We start from the raw sequence: 26,526 nt of genomic DNA, 5'->3' as shown, positions 1-26,526 counted from the left end.
TCCAATATGTAGTATTTTTTGCTTTTTGTTATTAAAGTTCACCTCCTTGATCTTAGATTATTTATTGTATGGATCAATATGATTCTGAATTCCTTCTTCCACTGCTAGCAGCTTTCACCAGTTTGGTGCCATCTGCCAGTTTTAGAAACAAACAGCTTCCATTCCCTTTTTCAAGCCCTTAATAAAATCTTGAATAGACTTATCTGCCTGAAGCGCTGTCATCTAATTATGCCTCCATCTTGTGGCAAGTATATGTATGTATGCTTCCTTCCGATACCTAGCCATTCGCCTGTTGGTGCTGGGCCAGCTACCCTGATACGATGAAACGAAGGTCAAGCAAAGTGGCAAACATAGCAAAGCATGCAAATTCCAGTGGGAGCGACCTTCCGGAAGAGACCAGTATCTGTGAGAAGCATGTTTTCAGGAATCAGTAATGCTTGATGACTGCATTTTGACTGTCCCCACAGTCCACTGGAAGTGTTACCATCTTTTGGTGTCTCAAGTGGGAAGAAGGCAGCTTGTAGCCAGATACTGAGAGAGTGCCATTAATAGTCTGAAGACAACACAGAAGCACTTGTACCTTCGTATACATAATGGCTCCTCACTCTTGTGCGGAAGCCCGTAGAAGACTGTCCCTGAGAAGCACGGAGGGAGGGAACCACTGCATTCACACAGATAAACCCAGACGGTGTGAAAGAAAAAGATGTGCATCAGCACGGGGACGGCACTTCGAGGGGAGGGGAAATGGCTGCACCGCACCCAGCTTATCTGGCCCGACACCGCAAACGGCTCGGCGCCCTTCAGAGCCGCGTCCTGCTCTCCCGGGCCGCCGAGGCCGCTTCCCCTCAGGCCAGCGCCATGAGCAGCGCCAGCCGCCGCTTCTCCTGCGGCGGCGGGGGATGCCGCGGCACCCTCCCCGCCGTCAGCCGTCCGCCGGGCTGTCAGGGCCGCTCCGGGGCCATCCCGGGCCTCTCCCCGCCGTCCGAGCCCCGCTCGGCCCGCAGCGCGCCCCGCGCCGGGCGCACCGCCCCCTCGGCCCGTCCGGGACGAACCGTTACCGGTCACCTCAGCGACCGCTCCGCAGCGACCGCCTCCGCACCGCCCAGCCGCGCTGCCATTCGCTGGTCGCGCCATCCATCACGAGGTGGGCGGGGCTTGGGCCGTGGCCCGAAGGACTGCCCAACCGGCACGGGCGGTGGCTGTTCGCCGCGAGCACTGCGCTCGCGCAAGACACCAGCGCCTCATTGGACGCGGCGCCGCCCACGACCGCGCTTGCGCACTGAGCTCTCGGCCTTCCCCCTTGTAGCGGAAGTGGCGGGGCCGCGCCAGTTCCGCCTCGGCGTTGTTCGCTTTGGACAAAATGGCGAAGATCGCCAAGACCCACGAAGGTAAAAAAAGCCCGAAAAACAGCGGCAGTGCCGCCTCCTGTAGCTGCGCGCTCGGCTGTTGTCTTTTGGTTGTGTTTGTCCCCGACTCTGGGCGGCGTCAGGCCCGGCTCCTCGGGCGGGAGCCGGACGGGCTCGCCCCGCGGCGGGCGGGCCGGGCCTGTTTGTAATGGCGTCTGCGCTCGTATCACCGCCATGCCCGGGCCGCCGCCTCGCGCTCGGAGGCTGAGGGGAGGGGGGCTGTGGGGGCGTGCGGGGGGAGTCTCCCTTGAGCAGGGGGGGCTCTCGCTGTGCACGCGTGGGGCAGCGGGCGGCGGCCGCCAGCCCTGCGCGAGGGAGTGTGTGTGTGAGGGGGGGGGAGGACGGTGTCGGTCAGCTCCGGTTTTGCCGACGGGGCTGGCGGCGCCCCCGGGGCACGGGTCCCTGCCGTCGCGAAGCCGAGGCCGAGCAGCGCTTCCACGAAAGGTTCCCCCGTGGGCCGCTCCTCGTCTCCGCTCCCGGCTCCCTGCGCGCGCGCCTTCCGCCCCCGCGGCCCTCGCCCCCTCCCGCCCCCGGCGCTCAGCAGCAATCGCGCTTCGCGTCCCCCCGGTTTCGCATCGTGAAGGTCAACGACGCCCGTTCGTTCTCTTGGCCGAGCCCCGCGGCCTGCGCCCGCAGCAGACCGGAGGCCGGAGGGGGAGAGCGAGCGGGAGTTGCCGGCCGAGAGCCCGCGTGGCCTGTGCCGTTACCGAGCGTCCTGTCGACGTGGTGCCTGCTGAGGAAAATGCCCCGGAGGAGGAGAAAAGGCAGCGTGAGGTCTCAGGCGTTTCCACTGCCATTTTAGCGCTGAGGCTTCCTGCCGGCTGCGTGTTTACGTAGGAAAACTGGCCTCCGAGCGGTTTAACGAGCGAGGGCTCTCCTAGGCAGCGTAGTGTTATTCTCGTGTGGCCGTGTTCGCTGCCGCTTCCAGCTCCTCGCAGCGCGGATCAAAGCTTTCTTCTTGGGCTATGTCTGTGGCTTGCCCTGCTCTTAAATATCTTGAGGCAAGGAAGGATAATTTTTAGAATTGTACTGCATCTGTGTTTTTGCTTTTGGGTTTTTACTCATGTTTCTGTGTGTGAGAGGTGATCTGCTGCGTCTTATGTTAATTTACGTTTGTAATTCACTAATCAAGAGCTATCTCTGGACAGTGGTTGTACACTGTGAGGTAGGGAGGGCGCCCGGGTGTTCATCGCCTTTGGGGGCAGTAAGTTTTGCATTGAAAAAACTTTTCAAATAGAGAGGAATCATCTCCCGTGGAAGTGAGGTTAACGCAGTCTTTAAGACTGCGGACCTGGTTTGAGTTTATGGATGAAGAAAAGCTTAAACTGTTATTTTATTTTATTTATTTTATTTTTTATTTTATTTTTTTTCGCATTCTAGAACATTTTTGTAGAAATTGTCTTGTTTTTTGTTTATATGCCGTGGCATGCATAATGCTATGTGAGATACCACCGGAGGGAGTATTACCCATCACAGTGCTCTGCCTTTCCTATTACGTAAAGAGCTTTTCATAATAAAATAGAATTTTTTTTGTACTGTTTTTTTTTTTTCAAACTTAAGTTACTTCTTTATTTATCGGAGCAAATGATGGTCTATTGAATTTAATGAAAACATTAGCGTGCTTCCAGTTGCATGTGTTTTGATTAGTGTTGTGTCAGAACAGGCTTTAAAGTGGGAGGGGAGTGGGTTTATGTGGTTAAATAAAAAAATATGCATAACTGGGTGTGATCTTGTAGTGCTGTCTTTCCCATCCTGGAGTTATTAACTGAACAGCTTGGTTGTGTTTCTTCTGAGTTCAGTTGTACCTTTGTTTTTTTCAGTTCCTCACTGATTTTTCCAAATTGAGTTGTTTGTTACCAAATTGTCTTAGAAGATTTTTCATATCTTTGTACCGTTTGTTAAATACTTGTTGATTAATGTGTTCGAGACACAACTTGAAAGAGTTCTCAAAACAATTTTAGGTTGTTTGTTAGGTAGCTTAAGGGGAAACTCTTTGTTTTGTAAGACTGAAAAGTAAAGCTTTAAAGCGCAGCTTATAAGGCCTCTAGAAGTGCTTGAGTTTTGAATGCCGTCGAAGGTAGATTTTAATTTGCATCTTTTTTTTCTGTCTCAGGAAAGAACGAAGAGATCTCCAAACATAGTGGAGAAACCTAACATGTACGAGTGCACTAAAGCAACTAGAAATAAAGCTGCACAGGGCACGCTAAATGTGCAAAAATATGATAAAGCATGAAAACGGAGAAGCTATTTACTCTGTAAAAGTGCCACTTCATTACAGGGTCCAATTCTTTTTTCTCTTTTCATGCTGAATAATGTCTTACACTCAAACGTTTCAAGTAGAACTGTGTGTATGGTAATGGAGTATATATTTTGAGAAAGGCTGTCATGATCTGGCTGTGAGCTAGATTTTCAGTGACTTGGAATTCAAATATGTTGATTTTAATAATATTAAAAAATTATGGTACGTCTCATATCAACTGTGCATGTTCAAGTCACTTCTTTTAAAATACCAAAATATATTAGAGTAAAATATGGAAAAAAAGAATAATCAATAGGATATTATTCTTCCTCCTTTTTCTTTTTTTAAAAATCCCACTGTCTTTACCTTTTCTCTCTCAGTGACTGAAGTTTCTATTTATGTCCTGGTTGAATAAATCATTAAACAAGTACTTTGCTTTACACAATGTGTTTTTAAGCTTGATGTTAATGGTGTTGTCCCTAGTAGCAATGGAAGCTTCAGTTATTCCCTTTTACCCTAGTACTGCATTGCACCAGGCTGGAAAAGGAACCAGGAACTTGATCTGCTCTTTGGAAGAAAGAAATGATTAAAAAAATCTGTGAGAAAAGTATTTGAGTTCTATCAGTTCCATAACCATGCCATACGATGACTTCACAGAAATGGAATACCTTAAGACGATGCTGGTAAACAGGATATGTGTGGTGCACCTCTAAAGACAATCAGAGACCTCAGTGGGCAAGACAGGGATCCCTAATTCGGCAGTAGGTTCTTTTTGCTGCTTCTCCATGAAGTAACATATTGGGGAGCAATGTGTCTGGAGTTCTGGACTCACTAGAATCCCCTGTGCTGTGCAGGATTTGAGGGGGCGCTGGATGTACCTAGGGGCAGGATTCAGCAGGTGATCATGGCCAGAAGTGTAAGGTTTTTGTCCAGGTTTCAGCTTCTCATGAGTTCAAGGCAAATATCATGAGTTTGTGTAATGCAGAGGTGACTGTCCAAGTTACCCTCTTCTAGATACCTGCAGAAGTTTGATGGAAGCCCTTAACTGACTGGAACAAGATTCTGCTTGTCAGCCACTGTGGTGTATCTTCCGTGCATGGGACCCTTGACGAGTTAGAAACATACTTGTGCTGTTTCTGTCTTTCCCCACTAGAGCACTGCAGGAATTGCAGGGTTGCTCTCAGGTTTACTGTGCTTAAAACGAAGTCCGTGCTTCTGGCTGCCAGGCCGGCAGGCTGTACATGAGCGTTTAATCTGACTATTCTCACTCATAGCTACTTAGCAAAGATTTGTCAGGTAAAACTATGTGTTCAGTTACCTCTGTAAAAAATAAGCCTTCGTACAGGAGGCAAGGTTTGGCTTACGGTGTGGTTTTTTTGTTGTGTGGTGTTTTTTTTAATTAGTGGTGGTTTGCGATAAGAAAAGGACCCAGCCTTGAAGTTCGCAGGGCTGACAGTTCAAACTTTTAAACTAAGCGATTCTCATCTGCGAAATTTCAATCATAAAAAAAAAGCCAACAAAATCATCAAAACCAACCACCACCACCCCTCCTTTTGTGTCTCAGGTCCAGTAATTTGGATGAGCAATAATCTTACTTTTTTTTAAAAAAAAAAAGTGTTCTAATTTTAATTTTTGCCAGGTTTGTTAGCAGATGTTGTAGTACAGTGTCTTTTGCAAGATAGCTCAGTGGGAAAACCTTGTAAAGTTTATTCATCCTGAAAAAGAGAAATGAGCAACAATAGTAAAAAAAAAAACCCTACTGAATAGTCAAGATTTAAGATTATTTGTGAATAGAAGTTCCTGTAGCTTTTGTAAATGGGCAGATTTCCCTCAGGTTAATGTAGCAGGCAATTCCACTTCAGACGGGAAGTGGTGAATCACAGAATCGCTGATGTTGGAAGGGGCTTTTAAGTCCAGCCCTCCTGCTCAAGCACGATCCTTGGTATTCCTTCAGCTGTGAAATGCAACTCTTGGGTTTTTGGCCATGAAAATAATTGTTTAATCTACTGAAATTCACATTTTATGGACAATTGTCTTTGCATATCTGTTGAATCAAATAAAATTCAAATGGGAACAGTAATAATTTTTACGGCGTTAGCTGTGCCTTAATGTACCTACATCATAATTATGTTCGTTGAAGACAGTTGGGTTACTGTAAGTTATTTTCTTGTTTCATTGCAACAGGTAGGAGGAAAGCATGGTTTAATTTGGTTCCTTGTTTTCTGGGTTAGCAAGTTAATGTTCTTTCTGCAAGTACCAAATTTCTGAGGTCAAAGATGTCCGTCAGAGTTGATTCGAGTCAGACCCTGATCTGTTAAAAGAATGACAAAGGTCCCATTTGTCCTGTTTGAAGGGTAACCTTTTTGTTATCCAGAAGTATAGTAGACACTTCAGAGACGGTGGTGCAGACAGGAATAGTCATATGAGTAAATAACGCTTAAGCTGCCGGAGTGAAAAGAAATTGATCCTAATTTTTTTTTTCTAACTTGGTATCCATTGGCATATTAGAGATTTTTTTTTTTTTTTTGTAATTTGTTCAAGGATAATACAGCTTTGCAGTATGTTAGATAACATAATACAGTGTTGTTTTATTAATTGTTCTCAGATTTGAAAACTGATGTAGTAGCTCTTTTGAACAGATTTGTTTGAATTAGCAAAACTGGTTTGTTAATTGGTGATAACATTTTGAAAGGCTTTTTAAATGAGAGGATTACATTCGTTGAGAAAGTGGTGTATTAGTGTACCATTGAGAAATATTACTGTGGTGTAAGTTACCTTCTCTGCTCTCTCTGTTGGAAGGTGAGATACATTAACAGTGGATTTGAATAGTCTGCTTTAGGCTGTACAATTGAAGTAGTCTGTGCTGGATAATATTACAAGTGAAGGAAAAGCTGCTCGTGAACATTGTGATTTTATTGTTTTGTGTCACATTGGTTTATTTCCTTACAGGTAATCTTTGAAATTGGGTGAAAAACTCAGTTCGCTGTACATAGTAATATGAGTGTTATGTTTTGTGTATTTGTAAAAAGACCTGATTTTTTTGTGTGTGTGTCTTTACCCTAGATATTGAAGCACAAATTCGAGAAATTCAAGGAAAAAAGCCTGCTCTTGATGAAGCACAAGGAGTAGGCCTTGATTCCACAGGATATTATGATCAAGAAATTTATGGTGGCAGTGACAGCAGGTTTGCTGGATATGTCACTTCTATTGCAGCAACTGAATTGGAAGATGTGAGTGATTTTATGTATTTGTTTGTTTAGGGCATGCATTATAAGTATTTTGAAATTGATTTTGAGTAGTTTTTAATAGTTGCTGTCGTTAAAGCAGTTATTGTCATAAAGCCATACTGGACCAAATACATCCTATCCAGGAAGCTCGTAAGTTGTAAATCTGGCTTGTGCTTCATGAATTGTGCTTTGAAAGTCATATAGGCCCAAGCAGAAGGCAAAAAATTGTGACCTGGTACTTAGTTGGTATCAGCCTTGGCAAGAATAATTGACTGTTTTCTGTTGTTACTGCCAAGATGAAAAAATAATATTCTTAAGAGGAAGGAAGATTATGTTCAGTTTAGTTGATGCATTTTTTTAGTGATGTACTATGTGTCATTGGTAGACGTCTAAGAATTCCTTAATTAAAAATTTCCATTACAGAGTCTCACTGAAATCAGTTCATAGTTTTAAGAGCAGTTTTTCTTTTGGGTTGCTGTAAATTATTGCACAGAAACTGACTACTAATATGATGAAATAGATAGCAAAAGCAGCTTACACATTCTAGTACTTGTTATTGCCATTGTGATTGAGAAGGTATAACTAAATTAACCATATATTTCTGAATTTTTCACTGCTTCTGAAGCCTTTTTAATAGGGTTATATACTGAAGTTTCATTCTATAGCTAGCTTTTAAGAAAAAATGCTTTGAACTCTTGTGTACTGTTTTTCATATGCCAGCTAAGGAACCGTGTCAATAGCGCTAATATGAAATACAGACTTTTTGTTTAACTAGTGCAGACAGCATACTTGATTAAATGTAGCATATTGTAGGATACTTGAGTATTGCAGAGGAAAAGTTATCTTTAGTGATGTGGGTAGGTTTATCTGATTCAGCAGTTTGGGAGTAATAACACAAGCTGTATGAAAAAGCTTGCTAAAATTCCAAATTAACTATTCTAGTTGCCCGTTTGCATCTTTTCTATGACTACAAGATGTTAATTTGACATTATTTTGTCTAAATATAATATCAATGTGACGAACTCGCCATGTCTTTTTACTGACAGGATGATGATGACTACCCTTCTACAAGTTTGCTTGGCCAGAAGAAGCCAGGGTACCATGCTCCAGTGGCATTGCTTAATGACATACCACAGTCTACTGAACAGGTACGTCTTAATTAAAGACCCAGTAAGGTACTGTTGTAGGTATTAGGGGAAAGAAGTGTCAGAGTTTTTCAAGACCAGATCTTGTCTTCTGGAAATAAAAGATGTATGTAAAGAGCTATGGCATTTTAATTTTGCTGTAAGCTTGTTACTGCTTTAGTTAGAATTCTACAGGGTGATAAAAATTGGCACTTCCGCATGTAAAAGCAATATTGACATATACACTAAACTATAAAAAAATTTTTTTTAATAGGTCAGGTACTTGAAAAATGAAAATAGCTGGAAAATGTAATGTCCTTTATACTTCTGTTTTTGTAAAGAAAATGTAATCACCTAGGTTTTATATACCTGGAGTATTTTCTGTGAAATTTAAAAGCGTATGAAGTAGTGTTAAGTTCCCCTGCAAAAAGAAGGGGAAAGGTTGACATTGTGAAATGCTTTGGTAACAAGCAAATAAACTTCTTAAAATACCAAATTTTTGTCAGAAGTTGTTTTACAAGAAATTCTCTGTTAGATAAAATAAATACATTCCAGTTACAGAAGTAAAATTTGTATTGGCATAGTGTTTGGACATTCCTACGTAGTTGAGATTAAAAATAAAGTAGGCCGTTTTAGTAGTACTGAAAATGAATACAGGCCTATGGTCACCAGACACTTCTCATATTGTTCTTCTCACATATGTGACTAACAGACTTTTTTCGGTTTTTAGTATGATCCTTTTGCAGAACACCGCCCTCAAAAGATTGCAGATCGGGAAGATGAGTACAAAAAGCACAGGCGGATGATGATAATTTCCCCTGAACGTCTTGATCCTTTTGCAGATGGTAATTTATTTTGACTTTTCTATACCCTCTCTGAAATCTGTTGTCTTTGTCTTTAGCCCTTTGATTTCTGTTGGCATGCTTGTAAACTTAGTTTTGTTTTAAACATCCCCTTTTTATAGAGATTTGGTTGAAAACCTAGATGCCATATTCTTCATCTTTATAATACAAGTTTTCTTTCCAGGTAGAAGGACAAGAAAATAATGAGCCATTGCCATAGAAACACAAAGGGTTAAAGGTTTCTCTTTTCATTTTGTTTTGGGTTGTGCGTTATACTTTGAACAACTTGTGTATTGAGTGCTCAGATTCTTTCAATACCTTGAAAGTTTTCATTCCAAATCGTAGATTTACAGGGTTATTGCTTTTGAAATGCTAGTTCTCGGCATAGAGCACCTAATTCTTACCATCCTATGTAAACTTAGGTGGTATAGCTAAAAGAAACAAAAGCATATATGAGACTTTGATACTGTTAATAGTTCAAGTCTGTTCTGATAATTTTAGGATGCAAGTCAGGAAAAGGGGTATTAGTGGGTCTGACAAAGTTTCTTCAGGTGAGTGAGTTTCACATGTGGCAATAAGGTGCCTGTTGGCTTAAAATTAGTAGCTATTTTGCAGGTTTTACAACTGAGAATTTCAGCCTGCATGAATTAATAGGGATATTAATTATTTTACTTGCTTAATTGTAATTGATATAAACATGTGTTGTCAGAATTCACAGGCCCATACTAACTGTCCTTAATTTCTTTCCTACAGCAGTACTGCTATATGCCAGTCCTGTCTGCATTCTTAAGGGTGCAGTTCAACACATCCTGTGTAGATTATGGTGAAAAAGTATTCCAAAGGAAAGTCCTATCAAAGCTAGTGTCAGAATGACACAGCCAATTGGGCAATGATCTTCAGCATAGAAATGTTTAAGATGTTTATTTTTTTTCCAAAATTATAATGCTATGCCACTTGTATAGCAAATCCGCACATTTTTCTTAAAGAAAAGTGTTTTTCTTGACAAGTCTCATTTTTATAAAGTTGGGCTTCTTTTAAAATATTTAAAAGTTTAATTAACTCAAGATACACAGCATAAAACAACATATGGTATACAAAACCCATTACCTGTGAGTATCATTGTGGTGGTATGTGTACTGTATTTCATTCAGCTCCCAATCACAATTGTACCTTGAGAAGAGGGGGAAAGTGTCATCAAACATTTTTTTGGGGGTGTTTTGGTTTGGTTTGGTTTGGTTTTTAATGAAGCCCTCTTACAATATGACACCAGAAGATCTGGGAGACATGTCCAGATTTGTCAAACTTACAAATGGGTCCTTATGATAAAACATTTTGAACATTACTTAGGCATGCAATAGTTATTTATAGTCAGATAACAACTAGGATTTAACAGCTTACACAAGGTAATGTTTTGAATATAAATATCTTTCCAAAGTGTTACTAATGGTAAAGAGATAATTTTCTAGGCTTCTATTCTGCTGCTTGAAGTCAGAACTGCTGATGGAGACAAAGGCACGAAAGTGTACGTATTCCGGATTAGCAACCCAGGAACCCATCACTTCTGAAGACTCTTAACTGTGTTGTCATTTTATCATTTATATCGGCTTAAAAATATTTGTTTGAAACTGCAGTAGTTATGTTTGTGTTCAAACAGGTTAAATTGATCAGCAAACTGAATAAACGTAAGATACATGTAATTTTAAAAATTTTCAATCAAAAAGTAATATTAAATGATCATGGAATAATATAATATTAGAGCAGGACAGTAGAAAAAGTCAATAGTTTCTGCTTATCCTGTACTCATTGTGCTCCATTCCTGTTGCTGTTCTCTTCCGCAGGAGGGAAGACACCAGATCCTAAAATGAATGCCAGAACATACATGGATGTTATGCGTGAACAGCATTTAACAAAAGAAGAGGTGTGTGGTGGGAGGATTTGCCACTTAGTTTCATTTTACAGCCTTTGAAAGCATGTTAGGAAAATAGGAACAGAAATTCCGTTAATGTTTTTGTCTTGATTTAAAAATCCTTTTCTTTGGAAAATCCTGTTTTTCGTGTATTGAAAGTCAATAGAATTTAAAGATGAAAGTTGTGAAAAACATCTGTTCTATATGAAACCTAAGCAATGGAGGGAGAGATCATCTCGATATATTTTAATGTAGATTTTTTGTTGCACTTGTGTGTTTTTTTTATTTTCTTTCAGAGGATGAGAGACAAAAACTAACAGTCACTGAGGGGTATTCAGTGTCATAGATGTTTGTTTTTGTGAGCTCTGTGTTAAAGGAATCCGGGGAGGTTTTAAAAGGCGTTTGGAGGCACTTAAAACAGATGTTGCAATACTAAGAAACTGGTGTAAGGTTGACATTTGGTGGTGCTTTTTTTTTTTAAAAAAAAGTACATGCTTTATTCATGGCTATTAAAAATTCCTTTTTAATAGGTAAGAAAATATTAGTAATATAATCAATTTTTTTCTGTAATAACTACAGTGCCATCTTGTTAATTGGAGCAAAGTCTTGTAGTTCCGGTGATGTCTCAAGATTTACATCGATTCACCCTACTTGACTTCCCTTAATTAGTTCATAATTTTGACAGTCTTACTGTTTATAGATCCATGGATCAGTGAAAAACAGTCTGGGTTAGGATGATGTTTTAACAATATCATCTCAGAATTTTGAAGAAGAATTTCAGGGATTTTTTTATGTTGTGGGATGTAACTCACATGAGCGTGTTTTCTCTCTCATCCACCTTTAACTTAATGAAGTGGAACTCGTTTGAAACAGGTGTGTAATGATTTTAAGGTAGACATATAGGTGACAAAGTGATAGCACTCAAAATTCTCCATGCGTTAGCATTTTGTTGTAATAATGGCTTGTATAAGAAATCAGTTTGAAAACAGCCCCTCAAAACACATAGCTGCTCTGTCAGCATAGAAGAATTTGAAAAGAGAATGAACTTAAAGTAGTAGCTAATTCCACGTTATTTGAGCAAAACCTCAAAAAATAGCATAGAAAGATAAGATACAGCTGAAAAATCTCTTTTAAAGGCTCAATCTGAAGAGGCCTTTCTAAGAAATCTGTTTCTTATGTTTGTCTTTGTGCCCTTGAATAGAGGGAAATTAGGCAACAACTAGCTGAAAAAGCTAAAGCTGGAGAGCTTAAAGTCGTCAATGGAGCTGCATCTCAGCCACCTTCAAAACGCAAACGGCGTTGGGATCAGACAGCTGATCAGACTCCTGGTGCTACACCTAAAAAATTATCCAGTTGGGATCAAGCAGAGGTAATAATCCTGGTGTTCATTAGCTTATCTACAGAAGACGTTATTAATACTAATCCTCTTGAATTTCAAAAGCTTCTTACTCTACTAAAAAAGAGTGACTAACAGTCTTTTACTGCATAGTGTAAGAGATATTAATGCATTTGGTTGTGTCTTGTATAGACTCCTGGACATACACCGTCTCTGCGATGGGATGAAACTCCAGGCCGTGCAAAGGGTAGCGAAACTCCTGGTGCCACCCCAGGATCAAAAATATGGGATCCGACTCCCAGTCACACACCAGCAGGAGCTGCAACACCCGGGCGGGATACACCCGGTCATGCAACACCCGGCCATGGAGGTGCCACTTCCAGTGCACGTAAAAATCGGTGGGATGAAACACCTAAAACAGAAAGAGGTATTTATGGTGGACTGGAAAGCACTAAATAAGTTTGGAATGGTTGATTGAATAGGATTTTTTCACCTTAAGTAAACAGTAGAGTCAGAAGTCGGGCAAGAAGCGATTATATTGTGACATCTAGTGGTTGATGTGAAGTGATGCTTTTGTCTGAGTCTGTAGCATTGAGTTCTGCCTGTTAGCTTAACTCACATCTGTGAAAGCATCTCGGCCCAAAAATGGAACCAAAGTTTTGTGGTATATCCAGGGACAGCTGCAGATTGGGATTTTAATGTGTAAAGGATATAGTAAAGGAGCGCACGTTGAATTGCTTTTCGTAATACATTGACGTGCGTTGGTTTTGAACTGTTTAATTTTTTTGAAGAGGTTAGCATTAAAACAAATTTTGGAAGCATTTTCTCACCTGCCTCATTTGGATTAGGCTCATGTGACAGAGAACAGTGAAACACCCTTGTTCCTTAATGCCTTTCTCAAGGAAGAACGTGGAGTTCTCTGTCCAATTTTTAGAATATCTGGATTCTTTTGTATTTTTTAGAATTTTATCTATTTGTGGTACGACTCAGCAAGAAGATGACTTACTTTTTTCATAAAATTAAGTTCTCCGTGTTTTTTCAATAGTAACCAAAGTAGTTTTTACTTTTTCTCTGGTGTATTTTTTTTATTTTGTATTTGTTGATTTGTGTACACAGAAGGATGAGGTAAGGAATATGGGTTTGGATATTGATACTATAGTTGGAGTTCAGCTTTCTGCAAAAAATGTTTTGGTTTTCCTTAGATACTCCGGGACATGGCAGTGGATGGGCTGAGACACCTCGTACGGATAGAGGTGGTGACTCAATTGGTGAGACACCAACCCCAGGAGCAAGTAAAAGAAAGTCACGATGGGATGAAACACCTGCTAGCCAGATGGGTGGCAGCACTCCTGTTCTGACACCTGGCAAAACACCCATTGGTACACCAGCTATGAACATGGCAACTCCTACACCAGGTAGGCCCAGTCCATTCTCTAAGGCTTTACTTTCTTTTGTGGAAACAAAGCATTTACCTTTATATTGTATTTTGAAATAGACTTCTGCCTAACATGTTCTCCTGCCTGTATGAAAGCAGTCAGTATATGCTCAGTTTACCCACAGCAACTCAGTTCTGGAGGAGAACTGAGATTAAGGTTATATGTCTGTTCTTGTTCAATTTAGTTGTTAAAAAAAAAAAAGTAAAAAATTTAAAAAAAAAGTAAAAAAAAAGTGAAAAATTGATAACAGGCTCTCTGAAAGCTTGGTATCTTATAGGCCATGGATTTCAAGTGCTATGGAAACTTTGACTGAAGAGAACACTTAAAGGTTAGGTAAACAAGTCATCTCCTTCTGCATACAGAAGATTATTTTTTTTTTAAATCCTTTTGTTATATTTTTTAACTTGTGTGTAGGTCACATCATGAGCATGACTCCTGAACAGCTGCAGGCTTGGCGTTGGGAAAGGGAAATCGATGAAAGAAACAGACCGCTTTCTGATGAAGAATTGGATGCTATGTTTCCGGAAGGATACAAGGTAGTTCATCTGGATTAAAATATAGCAGACCAGGATGTGTGGTTTGTTTTTTTTTTTTTTTCTGCCGGGGAGTATTGATTTGTTCTTTTTTTTTTAAACCAAGTTGTCCTAGAATTAGAATGTTTCACATTAAGTATTGATTGTAGACCTTTGTTCGATTCAGTTACTAATTTATTGTAAATCCTTTAGAAAGGTAGAACTAAAGGTGATCTTAAAGGCTAGTCATTCTGCTTGTTAAAGTTGGGAATGCCTGTCAAGGCCAGAAATGAGCTCTAAATTGACTGAAATATTAAGTCCAGATGTAGAAAACATAGAAGAGTCACAAATTCTAAGTCAGCAAGTATGCCATGTTGATACAGACACTGAAGTGCTGCTTTAACATTTTGTAAAGAGACTTCAAAGTTTATTATCAAGCTCTCAGCAGTGGAAGTGAGCTTTCTGCTGAAATACCATAAATACAGGATACGCACAAATACAGAGTGTCGTGGTGAATTTGTTTGTATTGCTGTGAACATGGGATCTAATGTATGCAATAACGCCCTCAAATCCCCAAACAAATAAAATGAAAAGTGTAAGTTTAGTAGTGCTTATATTTGATGCCTTCCTCTTTTTGTATCTGTTGTGATAAGATAAAGTTTGCTCTTTCTTCTGTAGGTTCTTCCTCCACCAGCTGGTTACGTACCTATTCGCACTCCAGCTCGTAAGCTTACAGCAACTCCAACACCTTTGGGTGGTATGACTGGATTCCACATGCAGACAGAAGACCGGACTATGAAGAGTGTTAATGACCAGCCATCTGGCAATCTTCCCTTCCTAAAACCAGATGATATCCAATACTTTGATAAGCTGCTGGTAAATGAGATTTCACTCAAGCCGATTAAAGTTTCCTGATTTCTTCTGAATATGTAGCAATACCTGTTTACTTGTCTGGAATTATTTGTAGGTCGATGTTGATGAATCAACTCTGAGTCCTGAAGAACAGAAGGAGAGAAAAATAATGAAACTACTTCTGAAAATAAAGAATGGCACACCTCCCATGAGAAAGGTAAGATGAATTGTCAGATGCATTTGTGTAATTTCATTTTTCAAAAATCTGCGTTTGTTTTCAGGCTTAGTTTCAGTTGTCTGTGAGATTCTCTTTAGGATAATCTCCTAAACTTGTATACCTGTTTAGTGCTTTCTTCCTCTTCTGTATCTGTGTGGCTTTTTGTTTGTCATTCAATGCTCTTTGTACAGGAATGTCAGCTACTAAATAGTATATGGTTTATACAGTATTTTTTTTACAATTATGAGAAACTACATTTATAGTGCTTTTTGCTTACAGAGCTTCATAATTTTCTGAATTTTGCTTCTTACACTTAAATTAACAGTGTAGCTCTTAGTTAATTTTCAGCCCTACGCATTACGTTAGCAGTCTTTTCTGCACAGTTTTGCTCTAAATTGGCCATAGCACCAAGCTGCCTAGGTGCAAGTACGTGCTGTATAGGCTACTTTTCAGATGGAGCCATTCTTGGTATTAGACCAGGAGCATGCTTTTCTTGAAAACTAAACATCTGGGAGCTAACATCAGGGTGTTTCTCTTCACGCATTCATTTTTAAACAGATCGGTGTAAAATTGTTTGAAGTAGCAGTGGTAGGAGCAAGTATTTTGAGGCCTGTGGTTACAGTGAATGACATATTAACTTGGTTAATATCTACCTGTTTTGTGTTTGTTCAATGTTGTTTCCTTAGTTTAACCGATAGGCTGTTTGGTTTGTTTTTGTTTAGGCTGCGTTGCGACAGATCACTGATAAAGCTCGGGAATTTGGAGCAGGGCCGTTGTTTAATCAGATCCTGCCTCTGCTGATGTCACCAACACTTGAAGATCAGGAGCGTCACTTGCTTGTCAAAGTCATTGACAGAATTCTTTACAAACTGGATGACTTGGTCCGACCATACGTACACAAGGTCTGTTGCAGTTTACTGTTTCATCTTTTGTTTGCTTTTTCTGGTCACTGCTGAGAGAAGTATGTATTTTATTTGCATATCAGAAGAGAATGATAGATACCGTGTTTATTTGACGTAATTGGGATTCATGTTTCTTCTTAAGCCAAACTTTTAAGTTCTTGTAGTGTGATCGAAGTGTGGGCTTTATGGTACATAATGCATGATATAAAAATGATACATGTGCACTTGGTGGTGGGAAGGGAATCTTCTCTGATCTAGGTAGTATCTCTGGGCCATGTCCTTTAGAGACAAAGAGCTGTAAAAAGAGCATAATGGATTGAATATTTTCCAGTCATCACAGAATGTTAGGGATTGGAAGGGACCTCAAAGGATCATCTAGTTCAGTCCCCCTGCCGGAGCAGGACCACCTAGATCATAAAGCTTTAAGCTTGGATTCGTGTAATTGTCTCTGTTTCAAGGAATCTAGTAGGGCCAGAAATACTACTAAAAGTATTAATGAAAGGAAATACTAATTTGTTCATCTTTTTCAGATCCTTGTTGTCATTGAACCACTGCTGATTGATGAAGACTACTATGCTAGAGTGGAAGGCAGAGAAATTATTTCAAACTTGGCTAAGGTAAAGTTCCATCTTTCCTTAAAGCACTGAGTTAGCTTACATGTAGCTGCATGTTTATAGGCATGGCAGAAGAATTAGCTGTACTGTTCATACATCCAATTGGTATGTTTTGTATGTTTTTTCTTCAGGCTGCTGGTTTGGCAACAATGATCTCCACAATGCGACCTGATATTGATAATATGGATGAATATGTCCGAAATACAACAGCTCGAGCCTTTGCTGTGGTTGCCTCTGCTTTGGGCATTCCTTCTCTGTTGCCCTTCTTGAAAGCTGTCTGTAAAAGCAAAAAATCCTGGCAGGCGAGGCATACTGGCATCAAGATTGTGCAACAGATTGCTATTCTTATGGGTTGTGCTATCTTGCCTCATCTCAGGAGCTTGGTTGAAATTATCGAACATGGTAAGTTCTGCTTTCCCAGGCAAAAATTTTTCTATTTACTCATATTTTGAAAATCTTTCATACCCCAGTGATAGTAAGGTCCTTGTTTTGTGTGTTCTTTTGACACTGAGGAACAGTTCAGCTGACTCTGAAAGAGGAGTAGTGGTTCAGTTGTCCTGAAAATAAGTTAATCCCTTTTATACTGGCCCTCTATTTTTGCTATTGTGAATTTAAGTCACAAGAAGTACAAGAAGTGGTTATTAATCACTATTCTCTTGCAGGTCTGGTGGATGAGCAGCAGAAAGTCCGCACCATCAGTGCTTTGGCTATTGCTGCCTTGGCTGAGGCAGCTACTCCCTACGGTATTGAGTCGTTTGATTCTGTTTTGAAGCCTTTATGGAAGGGTATACGTCAGCACAGAGGAAAGGTATATCTGAAATATTTTCTTTAGTTTGAACTGAAATGGTTGTATGTCTTTTGTAACTCACTAGAGACATATTTCTGCATTTAAATAGGGTTTGGCTGCCTTTTTGAAGGCTATTGGTTACCTCATTCCACTCATGGATGCTGAGTATGCAAACTATTATACCAGAGAAGTCATGCTAATCCTTATCAGAGAGTTCCAGTCTCCTGATGAAGAGATGAAAAAAATTGTGTTGAAGGTATGTCAGAATAATTGTTTAACATTAATATTGAATATGTATGTTTTTCTTTTTCTTAAAAAAACCCCCACAAACAAACCCAATCCAAACAAACAAAACCCACCTGAAAACCCAAACCCTACACAAAATTAAAATTGTTGGGTTTTTATTCCCTTTCAGGTCGTAAAGCAGTGTTGTGGTACAGATGGTGTTGAAGCAAACTACATTAAAACAGAAATCTTGCCACCTTTTTTCAAACACTTCTGGCAGCACAGAATGGCATTGGACAGAAGAAATTACAGACAGGTATTTGGGATTTTTTTAGTTGGAAAATTATTTACAGTAGAACAAAACTCACATTAGAATGTTCATTCATGATTAATTTTGTCTTGTATGTCCTGAAACTGAGTTATATTTTGACTAGTTATTTGAAAATTGCATGGCTAGAGGATCTTGAGAGGCTATCAAGACATTTTACATCTGTGAAATATGAGTTTACATCAGTTGCAAGGTGGGGTAGTTCACCCCGTTTGTGTTGTTTAAAATATTGGATGATTTCTGAAGCTGAAAACAGTTTATCGTAGTGGGTTTAATATACATGGTTTCTCCTCTTCAGACTAGGGAAATTTATTTTTGAGATGTAGAAAGTAGATTTTAATGATGTTTGCTTACTGAACTTTTGTATATTTCAGTTGGTTGATACAACTGTGGAGCTGGCAAATAAAGTTGGAGCAGCAGAAATTATTTCTAGAATTGTGGATGATCTGAAAGATGAGGCTGAACAGTACAGAAAAATGGTCATGGAAACAATTGAGAAAATAATGGGAAATCTGGGGGCAGCAGATATTGATCATAAACTGGAAGAACAACTTATTGATGGAATCTTGTACGCCTTTCAGGAACAGACCACAGAGGTATGGCCGAGGGTATTTAGTATTTGGTTCACTTCACTTGTAAGCTAACCCACTGTTAGTTATACAGAAATGTATGCTTCTAAGTTAGGTTTTTAGAATCCTTTTTTAGATGTCAGTGCTCTAATCAATGAAATCCAGAAACAAGCTCTGGAATGTCAGCAGTTTAATAGCAAGTTTAGATGATGTTGTTTAATTAAAATGTAGTGTTGCTGTTGGTCTGATTTTCCTTTGTTTTTACACTCAGGATTCTGTGATGCTGAATGGTTTTGGCACAGTGGTTAATGCTCTAGGCAAAAGAGTTAAACCCTACTTGCCACAAATCTGTGGTACAGTTTTGTGGCGTTTGAACAACAAATCGGCTAAAGTTAGGCAGCAGGCTGCTGACCTGATCTCTCGTACTGCAGTTGTCATGAAGACTTGTCAAGAGGTATTGTGTTGACTTCTCCTACTGAATTTGTTGTAGGATGTCATAGCAATGAGGTAGAAAAAACTAACTTCTAAATCTTTTTACTTGGTTGTAGGAAAAGCTGATGGGACACTTGGGTGTTGTGTTGTATGAGTACCTGGGTGAAGAATATCCTGAAGTACTGGGCAGCATACTTGGAGCTCTTAAGGCTATTGTTAATGTTATAGGTACGTTTGTGTATTGATTGTATACCTGTTTGAGAGCAAAATGAAAAGGCATTATAAAACTAAGTTTGCCTCGTTGAATTCCATAGGCATGCACAAGATGACACCACCCATCAAAGATCTGCTGCCACGGCTTACACCTATTTTGAAGAACAGACACGAGAAAGTACAGGAAAATTGTATTGATCTTGTTGGGCGCATTGCAGACAGGTAAGCTGACTGGCAGCAAAGTGTTTGACCCTCTCTGTGGGCAATTACGGTAGTAAAAGCTAAAATTGAGTATCAGATTTGGCATCTGGGTGTTTATTGTCCTATGTCTTGATATTTCTTAAGTTGTGTGTAAAGCTTAAGATGAGGTATTTAGCAGACAGTCTGTTGAACGTATCGTAATTATTTCAGAAACGCTTTGTAAGAAGTACATTGCCCATTTATGCAGACTTAGAATGCACACAGTATAACAATTTTGGAGTACACTGTTAACCAGTGAAGGTCTAATGGTAACAGACACCTAACTAAGAAAATTGCCTAAGCGGCATCGCTCTGTTGATAGCAAATTAGTAGATGCTACGATTTACGTGGTTTTATTTTAAAACTTATAACATCACTGAAGAGGTAAATCACTTTATGCTCTTTCAGAGGTGCAGAATATGTTTCTGCAAGAGAATGGATGAGGATCTGCTTTGAACTGCTTGAATTATTAAAAGCTCACAAGAAAGCTATCCGAAGAGCCACAGTGAACACTTTTGGTTATATTGCGAAAGCTATTGGGTAAGTTGGTTCAGTGCTTATCCACAGTTACCTGACATGGTGATGATTGTGAGTTTTCTGGTGAGAAATACTGAAATGTCTCTACGTTTAACATGTTAAATGTGTAGGCTTGATTTTATTCAGTTTTTGTAGATGGATAATATAGTTACCTATTCTTATTAACATAGGATGCTGCACTTTTGAAGTAAATTTGTACACTAGCAAGGTTAGAGTATAGTTTGGTAGTAATAGCTGCTTGTCTCAGGAATTTCTGACACTGTGATATGCATTGAGATTCTCTCTGTATTCTTCCATAAAATCTCCTTTAAATATTCAAGGTCTCTTCTCTTATTTTTCCCCAAATCAGTACTTTTATTGATTTGCAAACAATTTTTTTGCCGCTAAGGTGATAGTGCCAGTCAGCAAGTTGTAGAATGAAGCATAATTCACATCTTCATGCATGGTCTTAAATGAGTCACCAGTTACTGACTGAACTCAGATACAGCAAGCAACCAAGGAATGCCATAACCACGCTTATCTATATAGGACATTGCCTATCTCTGTCAACACGTATGGTTTTGTACAAGTTTAAAATTACCTGTGGGATCAGAGTGGGGAGGCTACTCCTATCCTCCAGAGTTTAGAAGAGGCAAAAGGCAGGAAAAAATCTAAGTCTAGAGAAAGTAAAAAATGTTGGTTATCAAAATAAGATCATGCAGTTGCTTAAACTGTTTTACAGTTTCATGGTTTACGTTGTTTCCCAGTTACCTTAACTTTTTTTAAGGGCTAAGCCATGCTTTTCTGCCACTTACTGTTTGAAACTCAGCTAAAATCCTCATTGAATCTATTGACACGGACATTGATGTTATCTCTTCCAGGCCTCACGATGTATTGGCTACACTGCTAAATAACTTGAAAGTACAGGAAAGGCAGAACAGAGTATGTACTACAGTAGCGATTGCCATTGTAGCTGAAACATGCTCACCTTTCACAGTGCTGCCTGCACTCATGAATGAATACAGAGTTCCAGAACTGAATGTCCAGAATGGTGTGTTAAAATCTCTTTCTTTCCTGTTTGAGTATATTGGAGAGATGGGAAAAGATTATATTTATGCTGTTACACCATTGCTTGAAGATGCTTTAATGGACAGGTGAGTGCACTTCTATCTATGGTACCGCCATACATTTTAAGTATATAGCAGGGTCTTATTGGTAGCAAATATGCATATTGTCCTTGTTTGCTGAAGGTGTTAAGTGACCAGCATAATGCGGAAGCCACTGTCTGCAAATGATTCAGATTATACCCTCTTATTTTGTTAATGCTTTTGAAGATTAAAATGATGCAAGTGTCTTAAGTGAGTCAAGATTTTCTACATTCAAAGCGCTTTTGGTAATTTCTATTGTTAGTACCTTTGCGGTAGAATTAAAGCACAGTAATCTGTCAGAAAATTTTGTCTTTTTTTGATTTACTGATTTTTTTTTTTTGTTACTCTGCCTCTTGCTGTCAGTAAACATGGGTTAAAAGTGTATATTAGTGCTTTCAAAAAAAGCCTTATTGAAAAGAAATACTATACTTGTCCAGTCGTGTTGTTTCCAAGTATAAATTCTTAACAGACCATTGTTGTCTTTGCAGGGATCTCGTACACAGACAAACAGCCAGTGCCGTGGTGCAACATATGTCTCTTGGTGTTTATGGGTTTGGCTGTGAAGATTCTCTTAATCATTTGTTAAATTACGTCTGGCCTAATGTGTTTGAAACCTCTCCTCACGTCATTCAGGCAGTTATGGGGGCTCTGGAGGGCCTCAGAGTTGCTATTGGTCCCTGCAGAATGTTGCAGTATTGTTTACAGGTATGTCCTTGTGTATGCTGGAATAGCAAAGACAGCAATTATCAGGCAGGACTTCTCTCCAGGAGACAAAAAAGTCAACCAGAGATGATTTCCAGCAAAGGAAAACAGTGTGGCTTTTTGTCTTTTCAAAGTGTTTTTTCAACATGGCATTCTGTACCAAGGACTTCAATAATGGAGATATGCAATAATTTTGGTGTAGTGAGATAGCTGCTTACATTGAATAGCTTGTGTAGAAGTAGCAGGTAACTTAGAGTGTAAATTGGCTAAAATAACCTGGTGCTTTGACTTGTAAAATGGAAATATCTCACAGATTTGAGGACACAAAGTAGTCACTGGGGAATAAATTAATAGTGCAAGGGATTATGAGAACAAGTAACAAGTGAGATAAACGAGAGGATAGCAGCCCTGAGGAGAAGGACTTGGGAATACTGGTGGACGAGAAGCTCAATATGAGCCGGCAATGTGCTCTTGCGGCCCAGAAGGCCAACCGCGTCCTGGGCTGCATCAAGAGGAGCGTGGCCAGCAGGTCGAGGGAGGTGATTCTCCCCCTCTACTCTGCCCTCGTGAGACCTCACTTGGAGTACTGCGTCCAGTTCTGGAGTCCCCAACATAAGAAGGACATGGACCAGTTGGAGAGGGTCCAGAGGAGGGCCACGAAGATGATAAGAGGGCTGGAGCACCTTTCCTATGAGGACAGGCTGAAAGAGTTGGGGCTGTTCAGCCTGGAGAAGAGGAGGCTCCGGGGTGACCTTATAGCGGTCTTCCAGTACCTCAAGGGGGCCTACAGGAAAGATGGGGAGAGGCTGTTCAGGAGGGCCAGTTATGATAGGACAAGGGGTAATGGTTTTAAAATAGAGGGAGGTAGGTTCAGGTTGGATATTAGGAAAAAATTTTTTACTATGAGAGTAGTAGAACACTGGAACAGCTTGCCCAGAGAGGTGGTGGATGCTCCATCCCTGGAGACGTTCAAGGCCAGGTTGGACAAGGCCCTGAGCAACCTGATCTAGTTGGAGATATCCCTGTTCCTTGCAGGGGGGTTGGACTAGATGACCTTTGAAGGTCCCTTCCAGCCCTAACCATTCTATGATTCTATGATAGGCTTAATATTAAATTGACAGTGTTTGTCATTAGCCAAGAAAAACAGTAAGACATGTAAAACTGTTTGGGTGAAGTGCTAGAAAACAGTGCTTCGATCAGAATTCATACCACTACATCAACACTAGTCACTTCAGCTTCTGTAAATGTGTGTGTGGCGGTAACATCTGAAGGCTCCTTTTCTGTGTAATTGCACGTAACAGTTCTCGCTGCATTGGCTGTAGGATCTAAACTCATATAACAGGTGAGAAGCAAGGGTGAATGTGATGCAGATCCATGTAGAGAATATGTGACTGCATTTTATTAATTATTTGCAGATACAGAATTTCACTGTGGTGATGTTTTTTTTGAGGGGAGGGCCTCAGCACAAAGATGCTGACATCAGTAGGAAGGTGAAAGAAGTCTATTGCACAGTGTATTTTTTTTTGCAATTACTACTTGTATATTCTTATTATATAGAACTTTTTTCTAGAGCTTTCCCATTCTGCTTGTTTTTTTTAGGTTTAATAATAGTTTCTCATGTGTTCCTATCTAGCGCTCTCTGCACAAATCACAGTTAGCAGAGCCAAAGATAAGACTCAGTTCCAACCAAATATAATGCAGCATTTTATTTTAAGAGAATACAAAACTAGAAATACATTCAGTGGAATTTCTCCTTGCAGAAAAAAGATAAGAAAATCTATCTCTAAGTAGTACTTTGTTACTACTTGCTAGTCACAAAAAGTGGGAATGACATGTTTAGTGTACCTTCTTTGTTGTAGTAGTGTTAGTTACTATACTTTTTTAAATGCTTATTGTGCAGAACTTGATTAAAATCAGTAACAGACATTTAGACCTGAAGCTTTTAATAAATTTTGTTCTGTTCTGTTTTCTAGGGTTTGTTTCACCCTGCCAGGAAAGTCAGAGATGTTTATTGGAAGATTTACAATTCAATCTACATCGGATCACAGGATGCTCTGATAGCACATTATCCAAGAATCTATAACGATGAAAAGAACACCTATATTCGTTATGAACTTGATTACATCTTATAATCTTCTTGTTCAGTTGTTTGTGTTTATTGCACAGCTGTTGTTCAATTAAACGCTTCAGATTTGATGATGTAAAATTTTAAAATATTGGAGATCAGTATAGAGCTGGTCAGAGGCAGAGCTAGAAATCCAGTAGCATGATTTTTTAAATATGTCCTTGTTTTTTGATGTTAAACAGTTAAAGCCAGTAGTGACCAAGAAAACAGTGATTACAATGTACTGGAGGGATTTCATTTTGGATTCATCTTTATGAAGATTTAGATTTCATTCCTTGTGTTTAAAGGGGAAGTTTATTTGAGAAATAAACATTTGTGTATAAAAACTAATTTGTGTGTGGTTTTTGGACAGAGGGTCTTGTAAAATGAGTCCCTTTGAATTAAGTATTTGTTCATGTAATAAATAGGTGGCATAAAACATTTTAACCCTTTTGTCATCCCTTAGCTTTTGAATAAATAAGAAAAACGTACAAACTGTAGTTAACGTGTGTATCTTTGTTTCGCAATAACGTAGCTGTAGTCTGGCTGATGATTGTAGTAGTGGCAGTTTATTTGCATGGAAAAAGTAGTGTTTAATTGCTTCTTACTGCTGCGTCTGCAGTGTCATGGTTGTGGGGATGGATTAGCTTGTTAAATTTTCAGAAGTTAAGCAGTCTGTTTTAAACAGTATGTGTAAAATCAGTTGCGCAAATTATGCATACGAATCACGCTTGGCATGTCTTTTAGCATGTATGGCTGTATGAAAAGCCAAATAACGTTTATAGGCCATGCTATAATGCCTATAAAGAGCTAGGAAAGTAATGTCCCCAGCACCTGAGATGGGGTAGTTTCTAAGTGTGTGTATGACATAGGAAATGCTTCAGCTCAAGATAAAAAACATTTTATTTCCTCATTTGCTTTTTTCCTCCTATGCATGTACTAAAAAGGTAGTCTTGATATCTGAGAGTAAACCACATAAAACACAAGGTTAAATCATTTATATCATTCTGGTAGTATTCATAGAATCACAGAATGGTTTGGGTTGGAAGGGACCTTAAAGATCATCTAGTTCCAGCCCCCCTGCCATGGGCAGGGACACCCTTCACTACACCAGGTTGCCCAAAGCCTCAGTGTTTGTAAGGTGAAACAAGGTAGTAGTTAGCGCTCAGGCGTGGTGTTGTGAGAGTCCTTGATGCAAGATGAGTGATGAAGTTCCATCTTACCAAGTTCAGTGCAATGTTGTTAGCTGACTTCTTGCCACTGTTGTGCTTAAGGGAGTTTCTTCAGCTGTTCAGCATATCAGAAAATTCCACCCTACCTTTTAAGGCCTAAGTTTTTGTTTAGGGCTTGGAGTGGCACAACAACAACTTCGGACTCTTGTTTCTGAAGGTACTAATATTTAGGAACTGAAAAAAGCTACTTTTTTCAGCAGCATGCATTATTCTAAAATTTATTCAGTGAAAACAACTGGAACACCTTCAAGTCTTTACTGCTGAACTGTTCTGTTAGACAGTAACGTGCATTCTAGTCTATTTCTAGTGCTTTCTCATTTAATAATACTGTTTGTATTACAGATAGCCTGCCATCTTCATTTCTTCACTACTTCTGCAAGATAGGACCAAGCAAGTGCCAGTAGAGAGGGTGAAGGGCTGAAAAAAAAAGTTTTGAGAAGCTAGCCAAAAAAGAACTCTGAAACAGGTAGGAATGGGTGATGGCTCATGACCCCTAGATGCATCTTAGCAAAACAGTTATTTTATAAACAAGTCAAATTGTAAATATTTTTTAAGTAAGATGAAGGGGAACAACTTCAGTTTGTTCTTATTTTTGTGTCTTTGAAACTCATCACTTCAGTTCTCGCAGAGCTTTTCATAAATGTTTTTGAGGAAGATTCAAATGTATGTTTTTTTCCTGAAAAAAAGGGAAAGCGGAAGGAGATCTGTTTGAGATAGAATTGTTCATAAAACCGTGATTATCTTTGTGTTTTTTGCCATCCCGTATGAAATTGGGTTTGAAACAGCAGGACTGAAGTGCAGTTCTTTATACAGTGTCATCACTAGGCCTTTTTTTCTTCCTGAGACTTTTGTGGGTCTGTGGAACTCTTCCCTAAAAAGGCCATCTCTGGGTCATACACTGATACGACTTTCTAGGAGCCTGCAGCAGCCTTTAAAGAATTTTGCCTACGTTCTTTGGCAACCATAATGAGTTTTATTTAGCATGGGCAGGTTAAGAGTGTCAGTATCAAAGAATGCTGACTTGCATTTTTGTTCTGTCCACAGTAAAAGGTTTTGGGGAAGGAAGTAAAGTAATTCTCTAGATACACTAGTATCACATCCATCTGTAGACAAACATATTTCTTTTCCAGTACAAATTAAAATCAATACTGGATGGGAGAGTTTTACTCTGAGGCTGTGGCTGGTGCTCAGAGTTCTGATTTCTGATTCCAGACAGTGAAGGGCGAAGTGTTAAAGTGAATGGAAAGATGTCATGGTTTGATGTGGAGGGGGGGGTGGTTCTGGTGGCAGGAGAGGGATTTTGCTCCCTGCGACCTCCCCGGTTTTGGATCCGGGTTAGGCTTAGTTCTGGCCACCGGATCAGACTGCCATCCCCCTCGGGGTTGAGCCAATAGGGCGCCTCTGCGAATTGCCCTAT

General features: G+C 39.8%; 1 protein-coding gene across 3 annotated transcripts; it reads left to right on the top strand.

Annotated features, from left to right (window-relative positions):
- Nucleotides 1-1,296: 1,296 nt before the first annotated feature.
- Nucleotides 1,297-23,969, top strand: SF3B1 (splicing factor 3b subunit 1). Of its 3 annotated transcripts, XM_086615233.1 has the most exons (25): nt 1,300-1,388; nt 6,709-6,875; nt 7,919-8,020; nt 8,727-8,841; nt 10,677-10,756; nt 11,946-12,113; nt 12,273-12,507; nt 13,283-13,495; nt 13,931-14,052; nt 14,707-14,904; nt 14,996-15,097; nt 15,820-15,999; nt 16,530-16,616; nt 16,745-17,015; nt 17,276-17,421; nt 17,510-17,656; nt 17,816-17,941; nt 18,328-18,549; nt 18,794-18,976; nt 19,071-19,182; nt 19,269-19,389; nt 19,816-19,947; nt 20,805-21,077; nt 21,560-21,776; nt 23,747-23,969. In XM_086615233.1, exons 1-25 carry the CDS (start codon nt 1,361-1,363, stop codon nt 23,903-23,905), a joined length of 3,906 nt encoding a protein of 1,301 aa, XP_086471359.1. In that variant the 5' UTR covers nt 1,300-1,360; the 3' UTR covers nt 23,906-23,969. The 3 variants fall into 3 exon arrangements, with proteins under 3 accessions (XP_086471361.1, XP_086471359.1, XP_086471360.1); XM_086615234.1 differs by lacking the exons at nt 1,300-1,388; nt 6,709-6,875; nt 7,919-8,020; nt 8,727-8,841 and adding an exon at nt 9,681-10,360; XM_086615235.1 differs by lacking the exons at nt 10,677-10,756; nt 11,946-12,113; nt 12,273-12,507; ... (16 more) ...; nt 21,560-21,776; nt 23,747-23,969 and adding an exon at nt 10,305-10,360 and having other exon boundaries at nt 1,297-1,388.
- Nucleotides 23,970-26,526: the final 2,557 nt, after the last annotated feature.

Source organism: Tauraco erythrolophus, chromosome 8, assembly GCF_009769465.1.
Source record: "Tauraco erythrolophus isolate bTauEry1 chromosome 8, bTauEry1.pri, whole genome shotgun sequence".
Lineage (NCBI taxonomy): Eukaryota > Metazoa > Chordata > Aves > Musophagiformes > Musophagidae > Tauraco > Tauraco erythrolophus.
The sequence above is the reverse complement of the archived record's forward strand: the minus strand, read 5'-3'. Positions and strand labels throughout refer to the sequence as shown.